The sequence below is a fragment of the Acinonyx jubatus genome, chromosome E1, assembly GCF_027475565.1.
Source record: "Acinonyx jubatus isolate Ajub_Pintada_27869175 chromosome E1, VMU_Ajub_asm_v1.0, whole genome shotgun sequence".
Classification (NCBI taxonomy): domain Eukaryota; kingdom Metazoa; phylum Chordata; class Mammalia; order Carnivora; family Felidae; genus Acinonyx; species Acinonyx jubatus.
The window spans coordinates 6025091-6039677 of NC_069397.1; the positions used below are offsets into that span (position 1 = coordinate 6025091).

Consider the following 14587-nt stretch of genomic DNA (forward strand, 5'->3'; position numbering starts at 1 on the left):
CTGGTAAGATACATGTAGCGAACGTGGCGGAACATAATTCTGGAAGTGGGAGAAGCAGTATTGGAGATCATGTGGCGAAGCATTTGAGACTTGATGTTCTCAGCTTGGAATCAAATCTCCGTGCCGTGTGGGGGACACAAAGGTATCTAAATGTGTATCTAAATGCCCTGAAGGACAAGTGGAGAACAGTAATGTAGAAGTTAGCGGGAATGTAGACTGTCTGGGAAGGTGTAATCAATTAGACTGACAGCCACCTTGCGAAGAGCCACAGTAATCGCCAGAACACGAGCCATAGCTCCTTCTTTCCACGGAGGAAAAAGAATTGTTAGCCTTGTCCTAAAGCTTTATACGTCGGCACTCCATTATAATTCGAAATAAGGAGGAAATACCGAGTTTTCCGGGAATGGAAAGAGTGAGAGTTAACCATTCACAGATTGTTTGAAAAGATATACTTGGCCCAGAAGGAGAGTGAACCCAGAAGGGTGTTGCAGCTTGGTTTCCTGGAAGGCGGGCTTTTCTCCTTTTTTTCAGCTTGTTTATTTTGGCAGTGAGAGAAAGCGTGACTTGGGGAGGAGCAGAGAGAGACGGAGAGAGAGAATCCCAAGCAGTTCTGTGCACTGTCCTCCGGAGCCCGATGTGGGGCTCAAACCCACGAACCGTGAGATCGCGGCCTGAGCCACGGTCAGATGCTTAGCCCACTGAGCCACCCAGGCGTCCCAGAAGCCAGGCCTTTGAGGCAGAGATCAGTGTGTGGGAGGCGGATGAGATGGTGGCGACCCTGCCATCAACAGCTGGAGGAGCAGACGGAAGTCGGCCTGCAGTGCGATCTTAACAAAGACCCCTACAGGCAAGGCGTACCACTGGGATGACCCTCCAGGGTTGGCCTGGCGTGCATGAGGGTCTTGATTTCCCTGCCCCTCTGTGGAGCAGTCGCGAGCCCAGGCTGCCCCAGGGAGGCGAGGGTGGGTCTCTTCAGCCCAGGTCATCCCGAAGAGGCTGGCCACTGAGGGTTGTCTGTGAGGAGAATCCCTTCATACTGGAACTCGGTGTGGGTATAGTCGCCATAGCACAGCGCCACATCCCGCCCAGAAGGTATGGAATATAGAAAACAGCACTGCGTTTGGAAACAGGTGAGGGGGCTCAGTCGGTTAAAGGCCTGACTCTTAGTTTCAGCTCAGGTTATGATCTCACGGTTCGTGGGTTCAAAGCCCACGTCAGGCTCCATGCTGATGGTGCGGAGCCTGCTTGGGATTCCCTCTCTAGCCCCTCCCTTGCTCCCTCTCTCTTTCTCAAAATAAATAAAAATCAATTGATCAGAAAAAAGAAATAGATGAACTACGTTGTCAGTGTTAATTAACTTTTGCGAGTAAAAAAAAAAAAAAAGAATTTAATTGAGATTGGAAGAGAGGGGTGATTAAGATACATGGTCCCAGACCAATATGGTAAATATAAACAACATGAAAATACCTCTGGCCACATTAATTAGACAAGGTAGGATTCAAGGCAAAAATATCAGGGCAGAGTGTTTTATTATATCAATATAGTCCTTAGTAAGGCGGTGGTGCTCTCCACGTTTGGACCAAAGGACACAGGATTGAAATACAGAGCTCAAAAATTAAAAAAAAAAAAAAAAAAAAAAAAAAATCTAAGGATAAATTGATAAAATTTGTATACAGTTTACTTCCCAGACTTCTGGTTTCCCTTAGGTGGTGTCAGTATAAATACTCGTGTATGTATTTAGAAAACACGTGCATACACACGATTTTATACACACATTCGTACATTTATTCGTAATATTCGCAGCTGTGCTGTAATCTGCAATCAGTAGTTAACTTGTTTCTTGTTTTCCACTAATGCTTCTACACTGAATATCCTGAGGACAAATCCTTAGATTATAAATTGTGTGTGTGTGTGTGTGTGTGTGTGTGTGTGTGTGTGTACGTACATCTGGCAGGTTGTTCTCTTTGTTCCTTTTGTATCTGAAGGAAAAAACCTGCTTGATTCTTTGTGATACTTCACTTGTGAAAAGAAAAGCACTTGGGTAACTGTGTTTCCGTTTTAATAATGGTATTTTTCTGTTATTTTAGCCTTACGAAGGATGAATCCAAAAGGCCAAAGTATAAAGAACTTCTGGTAAGTATGAGACCTTGGGAATTTTAGTTATTTGTATGAGACCTTGGGAATTTTAGTTATTTCCTTGCCCAAATGCTCTTAGCATGCTCATTCTCTAAGCAAGTAATGGTCTCCTGTGTTCTCAACAAATAGCCTGACCTAATTGAGTATTTTATTATTATGTTTTTAATAATTTTATTTTTTCTAATGTTTATTTTTGAGAGAGAGTATAAGCAGGAGAGGGGCAGAGAGAGGGGGAGAGAGGGAGAGGGAGAGGGAGAGGGAGAGAGAGAGAGAGAGAGAGAGAGAGAGAGGGAGAATCCTAAGCAGGCTCCCCATTGTCAGCGTGGAGCCTGACGCCGGGCTCAAACTCACAAACGCCAGATCATGACCTGAGCCAAAATCAGGAGTCGGATGCTTCACCAATTCCACTACCCAGGTACCCCCACCGCCACCCCCCACCCCACCCTTGAGTGTTGTTTTTTTTTTTTTAATAATGTTTGAAACCAGTATTTGGAAAGAGAAAATTTGAAGTTACATTTTCCTCCTAATTTTTGGCTAGATTCTTATGGAAAAATTTGGCCTTGACATGTCATAAAAATTACCCTCCAGAATTTTAACATTCATTTCAGGAGCCACCGTCCACTGCCTGGCCTGTGTGTGTGTAACAAAGTTATTATTTTTTTTTTAAGTAATTTAAAAAATTTTTTTTAATGTTTTATTTATTTTTGAGACAGAGACAGAGCGTGAGCAGGGGAGGGGCAGAGAGAGGGAGACACAGAATCCGAAGCAGGCTCCAGGCTCTGAGCCGTCAGCACACAGCCCGACGCGGGGCTCGAACTCACGGACCGCGAGATCATGACCTGAGCCGAAGTCGGACGCTTAACCGACCGAGCCACCAAGCTACCCCTACAAAATTATTCAAAATTATTCTGTATTAAACTCTCTCAATGCAAATTTACATCATACAGCAAATTCCCATTTCTTCAAAAGCTCACCCATCCCTGGGACTTGGTTGTTTTAAGCAGCGCTGGAATGGCTCTGGTCCTGGCAGTGAACAAAATGCTGTGACCTAATCAATAATGTGGTGATAGTTGAAGCAAAGACGCCCTTGCCTAGCTGTCCAGGGTGTTAGGTCAAACTTCTGGTCTGTGCCAGCAGGGACTCCGAAGATATCCAGCCCACGTACTTAGAGAAGCCATGAAAGAAAAACACTGGTAGAGATAGCGTGTGAAAGGGTGGGCTTGTGACGCAGATACAGGGCTGGTGGCTTCGGAGGGGACGGGGGCAGAAGTTCACAGGATGGGATTCTGTCGAGCCTCTTTCAGAGCAGGGTCTGGAGCACTGAAACAGCCTCTTCTCTAAGATCCTTCTGCACATGGGGGATATGGGAGGTTGAAGCTTATGCCTGTGTCCCCACGGGGAGTGGCAACCCATACTCATGTGGCTCCTCCTGGCTCTCAGATGGTGGCAGGGCCTCCAGCTGTGTTTGGGGCCGAGGAGCAGCTCTCCTGCTGTCTGCCTAGCAAATCCTCCCCGGTGTGCAGAGAAGCCTCCTGACCTCACTGCCAGGATGGCTCTTCCAGATCGGGCTTGCCCACACCCACTAACCGGTCTCTCGGAACGAGCGTGACCGTATTTCACAGCCATTATGTGGTGGGAGCCTTCCGTCCCGTGCCGTATCGAAATTGGGAAAAGCTCAGTGTGGGCCCCCCTACGAACTTTGATCATCTTTTCTTTTTTCTTGCAGAAACATCCCTTTATTTTGATGTATGAAGAACGTACCGTAGAGGTCGCATGCTACGTTTGTAAAATCCTGGATCAAATGCCAGCCACTCCCAGCTCCCCCATGTACGTCGACTGATCTCGCCGCTGCGTCAGACTCTAGGAAAAAGGGCTGAGAGGAGGCAAGACGTAAAGAATTTTCATCCCGCATCGCAGTGTTTTTATTGCTTGCCCAGACACCACGTGCAGTGAGATTGGTGTTCGTTTCCATCTTGTGTGTATGCTCCTGTCACCTAGACATGCATCCCCGTGATACCCGATCGATCACACAGTGTTCGTGCTGGTCAGAGAGACCTCACCCCGCTCTTTTGTGACGGACGTGTCCGTGACATGTGGAAGTCAGTACGATCAATTTATTGACTGTGATCAGATCACATCTTAACTTCATTTCTAGACTCAAAACCTGGAGACGCAGCCACTGGAATGGTGTTTTGTCAGACTTCCAGAAACTGGGAGCGCACGGTGATGGATGTACGACGTCTGAACACAGAGACTCGGGCTTGAGCGAGAAGGGTTTGCACAGCCAACGAGACGCATTGCCTTCTGGAGCTGGGAGACAAAGGAGGAATTTTAATTTTCTCTCTTCACCAAGTGCAATAGATTTACTGATTTGATACTCTGTTGCTTCACCGTCACGGTCGATGTTCGGGGATCGATGTGCTCAGCCAAATTTCCTGTTTGAAATATCACGTTAAATTAGAACGAGTTTCTCTTTACCAAAAACCGTGTTGCATTCAAAGAGGTGAACCCTGAAATACGGAGACAGGACAGAACGTGTTCTTTTCTCCTTGACTAGTCCTTCTCTTCATCGGGAAGACTCAGGAGTCTGCCACTTGTCACAGAAGGTGCTGCCCCTAAGAATTTTCTTTCTCAAAGTTCGGTGTCCTGCCAACTTGATGTTCCGTCTGCCACAAACCACCAGGACTGAAAGAAGAAAAACGTGCTGAGGGCCAAGTTTACGGGTGTTTCCAATTCTAGCATCCGATCTGGAACAACTTACAGCACCCTTTATTTCCCCTGGGTCCCAAGCCTGATACTTTAGCCATCATAAGTCACTCACAGGGAGAAGTAGCTATAGAAGCGATGTGCCTTGACTGATGATGTAGAGATTGCTTATAGGCAGCACGAGACCAAACCTCAGTCGTCTGCCCGCACTGGCCCACATCTTCGGTTTCTGGATCCCTCCCCCTGCCCATGTGGTCTGTTGCCGCTAACTGACTTTTGCTCAGTCCAATATTTTGCCTTTTACCCCCCACCCCTCCATATCAAAACCATTTTTAATCATCCGGGATATTTAGCCCCAAATCCCTCCTGCACTCTAACGTGTAAAAGGCTGAGGAGCGTGGGGCCCCACTGATGTGGTAGGTGATGAGGAAGCATCTTCTAGAGACCCATTTGACCAGATGAGGGTCTGAAATGGCAGTCTTTAGAGAAGCTCGTCACCCATGAGAGTCTCTGGCACAGGTCACTGTCGTTTCTTGGAATTGGAATTCTACAAAAAAAAAAAAAAAAAAAAAAAAAACAACAACAACAACAACCAAAAACCCACAAAACCCCAAAGCCCAAAACCACCCCTGGAATCTGCTCTCTTTTGCTATGCTGCCTCACTTACCCCTTAGCCGGGTCTTCCCTAGGTTTTGCTCAGGCCTCCCTGGCACCGAGCGTTGGGTTCCGTGTAACAGTTAAGTAGCCCTTGGGAGTGGCTCAGGCACACTGGGTAGGAAATGGCCGTGGGCCGAGAGGCACACAGTGCCATCCAGGAACCAGGCGGTGGCAGGTGTCGACGTGTCTCCTCCCAGGGTGGCCGTCGCAAACGGTATAGAACGATAGAGGGGAGACGGTGCTGTTTAAGGTTACGTCCCTGTCCATTTTCAGAATTCAGAAATGATTTCTCACTTTGGTCCGCCTGCCCAGTCTCCTTGTTTTTCTCCCCCCTCCCTGGCTCCCCAAACCTTAGACTTCCCAGTGTTCTGAACGGAGGCGTCGTTGCACGTCTTCCTTCGACTGCACCAAGCCATCATCCTCCGTTGCCCCCGGCGACTCAAGAGGAATCTGTTTCTCTGCTGTCAACTTCCCGTCTGGCTCAGCGTAGGGTCACTTTGCCATTAGACACATGGAGATCAAAGCAATTCTGACTGTCCAGGAGCTAATCTGACCGTTCTGTTGTGTGGACAACCACATAAAAAGGCAATTTTAGTGTATTAATCATAGATTATTATAAACTATAAACTTAAGGGCAAGGAGTTTATTACAATGTATCTTTATTAAAACAAAAGGGTGTATAGTGTTCACAAACTGTGAAAATAGTGTAAGGACTGTACATTGTGAGCTCTGGTTATTTTTCTCTTGTACCATAGAAAAAAAATGTATAAAAATTATCAAAAAGCTAATGTGCAGGGATATTGCCTTATTTGTCTGTAAAAATGGAGCTCAGTAACATAATTGCTTCTTGGAGCTTTGGAATATTTTATCCTGTATTCTTGTTTGAATTCCTCCTCTATTTAAGATATATACATGGAATCGAAGTGTTTATGTAATAGTTCTACCCTTTGCCTGCAGGTCAGTTGTAATAAATCTAGGCTGTGATGATGACTTTGTAATTTGATTTTCTGAAGTCAGACCCTGAGAGGGGAAAAATCAAGTAAATTCCATTAAATTATCTGTGCATTTCACATTGGGACAAACTCCCTTCTTCTGGAAGTGTTTATGGCTCCTTTTTTTTTTTTTCCCCTCCTCCCTTCTTGTGGTTGCTCTCTCTCTCTCTCTCTCTCTCTCTCTCTCTCTCTGCTCACTCTTCTTGAAACCACAGAGGTATTCGTGAAGTACCTGTTGAGGGGGTGTGATGCAGTCTCTTTTTCCAGTTTGCTCCTTTGTTGGTTGCCCTCACCTGCCCTGGCTTTCTCGATGCTAAAGGAAAAGGGTACCGTTCTTCAACCTGTGTCACGGTGGAGGTACACAGCTCGTAAGAACCCAGCCTGCCTCACACTGGTGCCGTCGCTGCTGGGTGAGCACTGGATACCAGCTCAGATTGCGGTCAACCCTACTTTAGAGAGAAGGGTGGGGAGGAGGTGTGTGGGCCAAAGGCCTGTGGAGGTCAGACCTGAGAGGTTTATGGGCGGGAGGATAGATGTTGCTGAGCAGAAAGCCATGGGAGCCTGGAAAGTGGGGGAGGGAAGAACTTCAAAGCTCCAGTGCTGAATGTATCTGTTACATTAGCGCCTCTCGGCTATTGGCCAAATCCTGACTCATTGATCATATGCAGATTCAGCACCTCACTCTTCCCCTGTGCCTGTTTCCTAACCTGATCTGAGATGCAGGAGGTATCGTTCTGGAACCAGCTGTGGTAGGTGAGTATCAAACGTTCTCCAGGGAATGGCCGTAGATAGCCTCCCCAGCTACGCCTTTGCCTTTGCTGCCAGGGGAAAGATACCCCGCGGAGCTTCCAGACCCTAGCCGTGCAAGACAATGTCACGGGAAATAGACTGAGCAACCTGCCTCTCCTATATGTGTTCATCTCCTTTGATCCTGACTGTAGCCTTCCAAAGTCAGTTTGTAGTGTCTCAGATAGAAGAGAGGAAAACGAAAGCAAAAACAAGGCTGAGAGAAGCAAACTTGTGGCTCCGGTAGCAGCAGGGAGGGGAGCTGAGATTCAAATCCACGTCTGTGACATGTACTGTAGGAAAGGCTACATTAATTAAGAAAACAAAAAACTGTCACCCAAGAAGCAGGCCGGAGTTGAGAGGGAGAGGGAACTCCAGCTGGGGTAACTCTGTTCATAAACCTGACCAAGGCCAGCTTCTTTGTCTTGGGGATGAGTTGACCTCAGAGGTTCTGGAGTGGGGTGCTCAGTGGGGCTTAGTGGCCAATACAAAGGCAGCGTCAGGTGTGGCACCCCCGGGATTCAGGACAGAGGCCTTCATATCCCTATCAGCATGATGACATCGTGTGGCAGTCGCTGGTAATGGGGATTTGGCAGGAGAGGAAATTGTGATGGGTTTTAGTTAGTATTAAAGTGCCTTTTCGCTTACTGGTTCCCTCCATGTGTCTTAGCTGCGGGAGGATAGAAATGGGACCCAGAGGGGCTTGGAAGCGTCCTGGAACACTGGCCACCTTGTCTCGGAGGTCCAGAGGTGACTTCTGTCTCCAGCTTTCGACCAGGGCTGGATGCACCAGTCACATGCATGGCATCTGTACCTATTACTCGGGGTGTGAGGGATGGAGAACCTAAGAACTGTTGGTCTTGAACTTGTCAACTCCTTAAAATACCTCATGAAGTCGGCTGAGGGAAAATCCAATAGCACGAGCGACTCACTTCTTAGGGTGCACTCTTAAGACACGCGCATGTGATGGAAAGCTGGTGTGAGACTGCGCGCGTAAGGAATACCGTTAGTCCGAACCACCAGCCTCCATGTACCTTCTGGGAGTTTGCTATGGACTAAATTGATGTATTTCTTTCAGATAAACGAGTATCCAGGAAATCTTTCCGATAAACGAATATCCAAGAATTCTCGTCTCAAACCTTGAAATCATTACAAGGTAACGCAACGTCTGCGTTAGCGTTTTTATTTTTGTTTTGTTCTTTTCCTGAGGGTCTGCCAAAGTGTATTCTACTTCTTCGATGTAAAATGTGACTCTGCCATCTGAAATTATCAATCTGTAGAGCATAGTGTGAAGTCACAACTGAGTAAGGATAATGTATAAGGAATCAGATTTCTATCAGCCTTTGATTTGCTGAAGCACTGAAAAACAGGACTTCTGGTTTTTCCTAGCTTTTCTGCACAGATTCAATGCGAATGCAAGTCTGTGAGGTAGATAGTCCCACACGCCGGGTACCAGTCTTCAAGAACTTGGTAGCTTTTGTAAGGCAGTGCCTGGGCAGAGGCAGACCATCTCTGTCTCTTGATGCTTTGTTGAGAGTCTTCTGGAGAAACCATGTGTTTCCTATTCAACAACATAACAAATAAGAAGGTGTGTGTATAAGATGGCTAAAAAAATGTTTTAAGCCAAGATTCGTTACATGCACATGATTCCTTCCTATCTTACGAACTCTACATTGAGTCCAGTCCGTGGAGCCATGGATGAGAACATTTTTTATTTCTTTGGAAAAAATGCCTTCAGCGTGTGGTTAGAAGCATCACGCTTCCTGCTCGCTTTTGATCCCAGGTGGTATTTCGCAGCTTCATTTCTTTGTTTGCAAGACTGGGTCCCAACACATCTGCCCGTTTCTATAAGGTCAACCCAATTCCAAAGTGTGGAGGGTTGTTTCAACCGAGGGCAGAGAAAGCATAAGCACTGGCTAGAATCAGCTTCTGTTCCTGAATATGTCAAGGCTTGCCTTGAATATGTGAGACTTGCCTTCTGGGGACCTCTTTCTCTTCACCTTCTTCTTCTGGGTAGGAGCCAGGTGCTTTTGGTTGGATCCCGTAATTTTCTCTAGTTTCTTTTGTTTCTCTCTACTCTGATTGACAATGTGACACATTCATTTCTCACTGTGGGTTTCTGCCTCCTAGTCGGTCTTCCTCACCTCTGGGCTTGTTCCCCTTCAGTCTATCTCCATGACTGCCCTTCACCTCTCTTTTTTTTTCCTTTTCTTTTTTAAATGTTTATTTATATTTGAGAGAGAGCGAGAGCCGGGGAGGGGCAGAGAGAGAGAGAGAGAGAGAGAGAGAGAGAGAGAGAGAGGCTCTGGCAGTGCGGAGTCTGATGCTGGGCTTTGAACTCACGACCCACGAGATCATGACTTGAGCAGAAACCAAGAGTTGGTCACTTAATCGACTGAGCCACGCAGGCGCCCATATTTTTTAATTTTTTTGATGTCTATTTATTTAAAAATTTTTTTTAAACTTTTTTTTTTAAATTTATTTTTGAGACAAGGAGAGACAGAGCATGAACAGGGGAGGGTCAGAGCGAGGGAGACACAGAATCTGAAGCTGGCTCCGGGCTCTGAGCTGTCAGCACAGATCACGACACATGGCTCGAACTCACGAACTGCGAGATCATGACCTGAGCCGAAGTCGGACGCTTAACTGACTAGGCACCCCCAGGTGCCCCAGCCTTTGTAAAGTGCTGATTGAATTGTGTCATTCTTCTGTTTAAAATTCTTTAATAAGTCCTGGGGATATGCAGGATGAAGGCTGGGCTTATGTGTGTTTCCATGTATAGCTTTATTTAATCCTCAACACGTGGGTAGAAACTATTATCTCCGTGTTAAAGATTAAGAAACGGACTCACTGTGGCTAGTAATCTGCCCACTATCTCAGAGCCAGTGAGGAGTCTGGAAAAGTCAGGAGTAGGGCACGAGTGTGAAAAGATGGGCAGGGTCATAATCGTACATGAAATTGCACATGCCAAGGATGAACTTTTTCTCTTACATGCTGGAGAACCATAGGGGATTTTAGGCAAGGTCATGATCTCACGGTTCATGAGTTCGAGCCCCACGTCAGGCTCTGTGCTGACAGCTTAGAGCTTGGAGCCTGCTTCGGATTCTGTCTCTGTCTCTCAGACTGTGCTTTTGGAAAATCATTTCAGTGACTATGTAGGCTGGAAATGGGGAGGTTTGAAGGCCGATTAAGAAACAATATTCTAGGCAAAAGTTGGGGAAGGTAAAATAGTGGAATTGGAGGTGGAGAGGATTTAAGAGATAATGTAGGGGGTGGAATTAGCTCCATGGGCTCCTCATCAGATGTGTGCGGTAAAGAAGGAGGTAGGGGAGGGGGCCTGGACGAATGTTGTTTTCTGGCTTGGGTGACAGATTGCCTTAGAGATCGGTTGTGCCATTCACAAACTTTCATGGTTCACCAAACCTCCTGTGCTTTTCAGTACTTTCTTGTTGTCTAAGCTGGTTCCTTCTGTCCAGAGCTCTTTTTTTTTTTGCTGCTTTTGAAAGCACCTACCTGCTCTGAATTAAAGACCTGAATTAAATCGTACACCCTCTCAGAAGCCTTCCCAATTCTGTCCTCTGAGCTTCACTTCTCTCTCTCTTTCTCTCTCTCTCTCTCTCTCTCTCTCTCTCTCTCTCTCTCTCGTGATATCTCTGTGTAGCATTAATCATGTTCAGTTATGGTTATCTCTTTCCTTCCTTGGTTGTGAGTTATCTGAAGTCAGTCTAGTCATCCTTATGGCCCAGTGAGAAGAGTCCTCATACCTGTCCTACAGCGTCTGTACTCTTCTGTTAAAAAAGCCTTTCAATCCCAGTTTTTTCACACTTGTGGAACATAGCATTTCATTCTCTCGAGCCTCGATGATGTTTTCCCAGAGCCATGCGAAAAATTGGATTTATATATCTGTGGCATATTTGCTAAAAACAGAGAAGCTAATATAGATTCAGTTGACCGCACAGTCAGTGGTGAGTATCCAAAGCTTAGGCACTGTAGACAGAAGCAGGCAGGTACTATCACTAAGAAAGTACCCATGGCTTCTGTCTCTGAGAGGATGTTGCAGTAGACATGCTTAGCAATCCTCCTAATTAATCTTTTCACGTGGGGATTGTGCTTACGTTTCCCTAATATTCAGCCATCCTGTAAACCATTCATTAGTTACTAGGATAAACACAGCTTGGTGGTGTTTAAGATTCTCAGATCCATAATCCTGAGTGATATGATCCTGTAATTTTCCTTTCTCGTAAGACTCATTTTTTCTTTCTTTTTTTTTTTTTTTATATCAGGTTACATTTGCCTTGTAGAATGAATTGGAGTTTCTTTTCTCTTGCCTGGAAGAGATCGCCCCAATTTTTATTCCTTGAAAGCTTTTCAGAACTTTGCCGGTAAACCTGTCTTGGCTTGATGTTTTCTTTGTGAGAAGATTTTTAATCACGGTGTCAGTTTCTTCAGAGGATGATTTATATACTTGGAAGAATTCTTTTTTGTGTCAGTTCCTGGAAGTTGATTTTCCTATGTTATCTATATTGCTACGTTGGTTGGCATCTGATTACTAACACTGTCCTTTCCCTTTTTAACCTCTGCTTTATTGACTCCCTCTTTGCCTTCATGATGCTCTTCTCGTCTTTTTTTTTTTTTTTTTGATAAGTCTTTCCAGAGGTTTGTCTGCTGAGTTAATTATTGTTTTGTTTAAAAATTTTTTTTAATGTTTATTTATTTTTGAGAGAGAGAGAGACAGAGCGTGAGCAGGGGAGGGGCAGAGAGAGAGGGAGACACAGAATCCCGAGCAGGCTCCAGGCTCTGAGCCATCAGCACAGAGCCCGATGCAGGGCTCAAACTCACAAACCGCGAGATCATGACCTGAGCTGAAGCCAGACGCTTAACCGACTGAGCCACCCAGGTGCCCCACTGAGTTAATTATTTTGAAAATCGCTTTTTGGCTTTCTTTGCTATTTGTTTCTGCTCTTATTTTGGTTACCTCTTACCTTGTACTTCTTCTAGGTTTATAATGTTATTTCTCTCACTTTTCCACATGGACGTCAGACTCAAGAATTTTGAGACTTTATTCTTTTTAATGTAAGCATGTTAGGCTGTGCACTTCCCTCTAAGAACCACCACTGATGAGTCCCATACATTTTAGTACAGAGAGGTTTCATGATTACTCTGTTTTAGGTTTTCTTTACAATTTTCATGATGATTTCTTATTTTGCTCAAAGAGTTCTTTTACATCATATTTTAAAAATTTCCAAATATCTTTTCGTTATTAACTTGTCATTTATTGACACTGCAGTTAGAGATGGTAACATATGTGGCATTTATTTGAAATTGGATATTTTTTTAGAGCCAGTAAGTGGTTTGCATTTTAATGTCACACTTTTCTCTCCCTCTCTCTCTCTCTCCCTCTATGTGTGTGTGTGTGTGTGTGTGTGTGTATACATATGTATATGTGTATATGTGTATATATATACATATATATACATGTATACACATATGTATATGTGTATACATATACATATATACATATATATACATATGTGTATATATGTATATATATGTATATATATATGGTATACATCTATTTTCTGTATCGAATGTGGAATTCTCTAGATGTATCAGATCAAGATTGCTTACTTTATTGTTCAGATCTTTTATATTTATGCTGACTTTTGTTTGCTTAAAGCAGAGTAAATCCAAGGAAAACAGAATTAGGAGCAGAAACGAATGTGCGAGGACCCAAAGACAGAATGTGGTAGAGAGGATCAGGAAAGACAAAATTTATGTCTTCGAAAAGGGCAATGAAGGGGTAAGTCCTTGGCAAGATTACCGTATAAAGAAGGAAAAGATGGAAATTACATTAGGACTGAGTAGGAAGCTTTGGCTGTACCTGGACCAGTCATGGTTTGTTGTGTATCCATTAAAGTCAGTGAAACACAGTTTGAAAATCCTTAAAACCACACCATACTGGATGCCTGGTTTTAGCGGTGGTTTCCCCAAACATTTATGGAACAGAGAATTCAAAACCGTGCCACCATCTTCCAGAGAATAGAGTAAGAGGGGGTCATTCTGCATATCATTTCTTGACGAACTGACTAGAGACCCCACTCATGCATATACCTAAAACTTGACTTTCACAGTGTGGGCAACCCCTGGGGAGAAAGGTGACATTGTGGCTCTAGGGCAATAGGTCTTTAAGATGAAAAAGAAAAAGTGAAATGAGAGCCCTAATTTTACATTTGTACACAAACATCAGTTCTAGATGGATCTAGAATATCAACAGACTGTAGAATTTTAAGGCTTTTGAAAACCATGAAAGGTAGTATCTTCATGACTCAGGGCATCCACAGTATATAAAAAAGTCCCATGACTCAATCAGAAAAATACAACCGACTCGATAAAAAAATGGGGAAAGACATCAGCAGGTGTTTTAGCAGGAGACTGTCAACATACGAAAAGAAGCTTGACCTTCTTGGTGTTGGGGCATGGTAGATTAAAACCACAGTGAGACAACGTTTTCACACTCAGTAGGCTTAGAAGCTTTGAAAAAGAGGGACAAAACCAAGCGTTGGTGGGTATGAAGTCCTCTGAGAATTCGCATACACTTTTTTTGGGAGTACAAATGGATGTAAATATTAGGGGGGGGGATTCACCATAATCTAATCATTCGAGTGTGATGTTAACTTGCAATCTAGCCGTGCCCCCCTAAGCTTGCATTCTAGAGAAGCATTCCAGCATGCAGCAGGAAAAACATGTAAGAATGTCTATATTGCCTGTAGTTACAGAACCCAGAAACACTCAAATGCCCACCAGTAGCCGATGTATAACTAGGCATCCATAGATACAGATTGCTACAGCTGTGTGTAATCTTTTACGATACATCTGTGTATGATAAAAGAGTTATTATAAAGACTTGAAAGTGAGGATGTTGATAAAGTGTAACTTTAACTCTATGAAGCAGATCACAGAAGGTCATATCAGCTGTGAATCCACTTATATAAAGCTCAAAACCAGACAAAACGGAGGAAACCCTATTTTAAGAATACATCCAGAGGCGGGAGACCTCTTAGGCAAACCAAAAGAATGATCGATTCAAAACACAGGATACTGATTTTCTCTGGTTGAAGAGGTTGGGAGACACCGTCAGAGACGGGCCAATACCTCTCAGATGATATGAATGATCAATTCCTCAAGCCGGATTATGGTGGGGTCGTTGGCGTTTGCTCTGTTCTTTCAACCGCACATTATCTCTTATATGTGCTTGTCTGTGTAAAATATTTCACAACAAATTTGAAAAAAGATACGAGAGAACAGGAACA

At 44.5% G+C, this 14587-nt stretch overlaps 1 protein-coding gene across 3 annotated transcripts in view; it reads left to right on the forward strand.

The window, feature by feature from the left end:
• Positions 1–6569, forward strand: part of MAP2K4 (mitogen-activated protein kinase kinase 4) — a 137866-nt gene extending 131297 nt beyond the window's left edge. For all 3 annotated transcript variants that reach the window (XM_027047464.2, XM_027047465.2, XM_053212426.1), the window contains 2 exons: positions 2088–2133; positions 3863–6569. In XM_027047464.2, coding sequence (XP_026903265.1) covers positions 2088–2133; positions 3863–3976 — 160 coding nt within the window. In that variant the 3' untranslated portion in view covers positions 3977–6569. The remainder of the gene's footprint in view (positions 1–2087; positions 2134–3862) is intronic.
• Positions 6570–14587: the final 8018 nt, after the last annotated feature.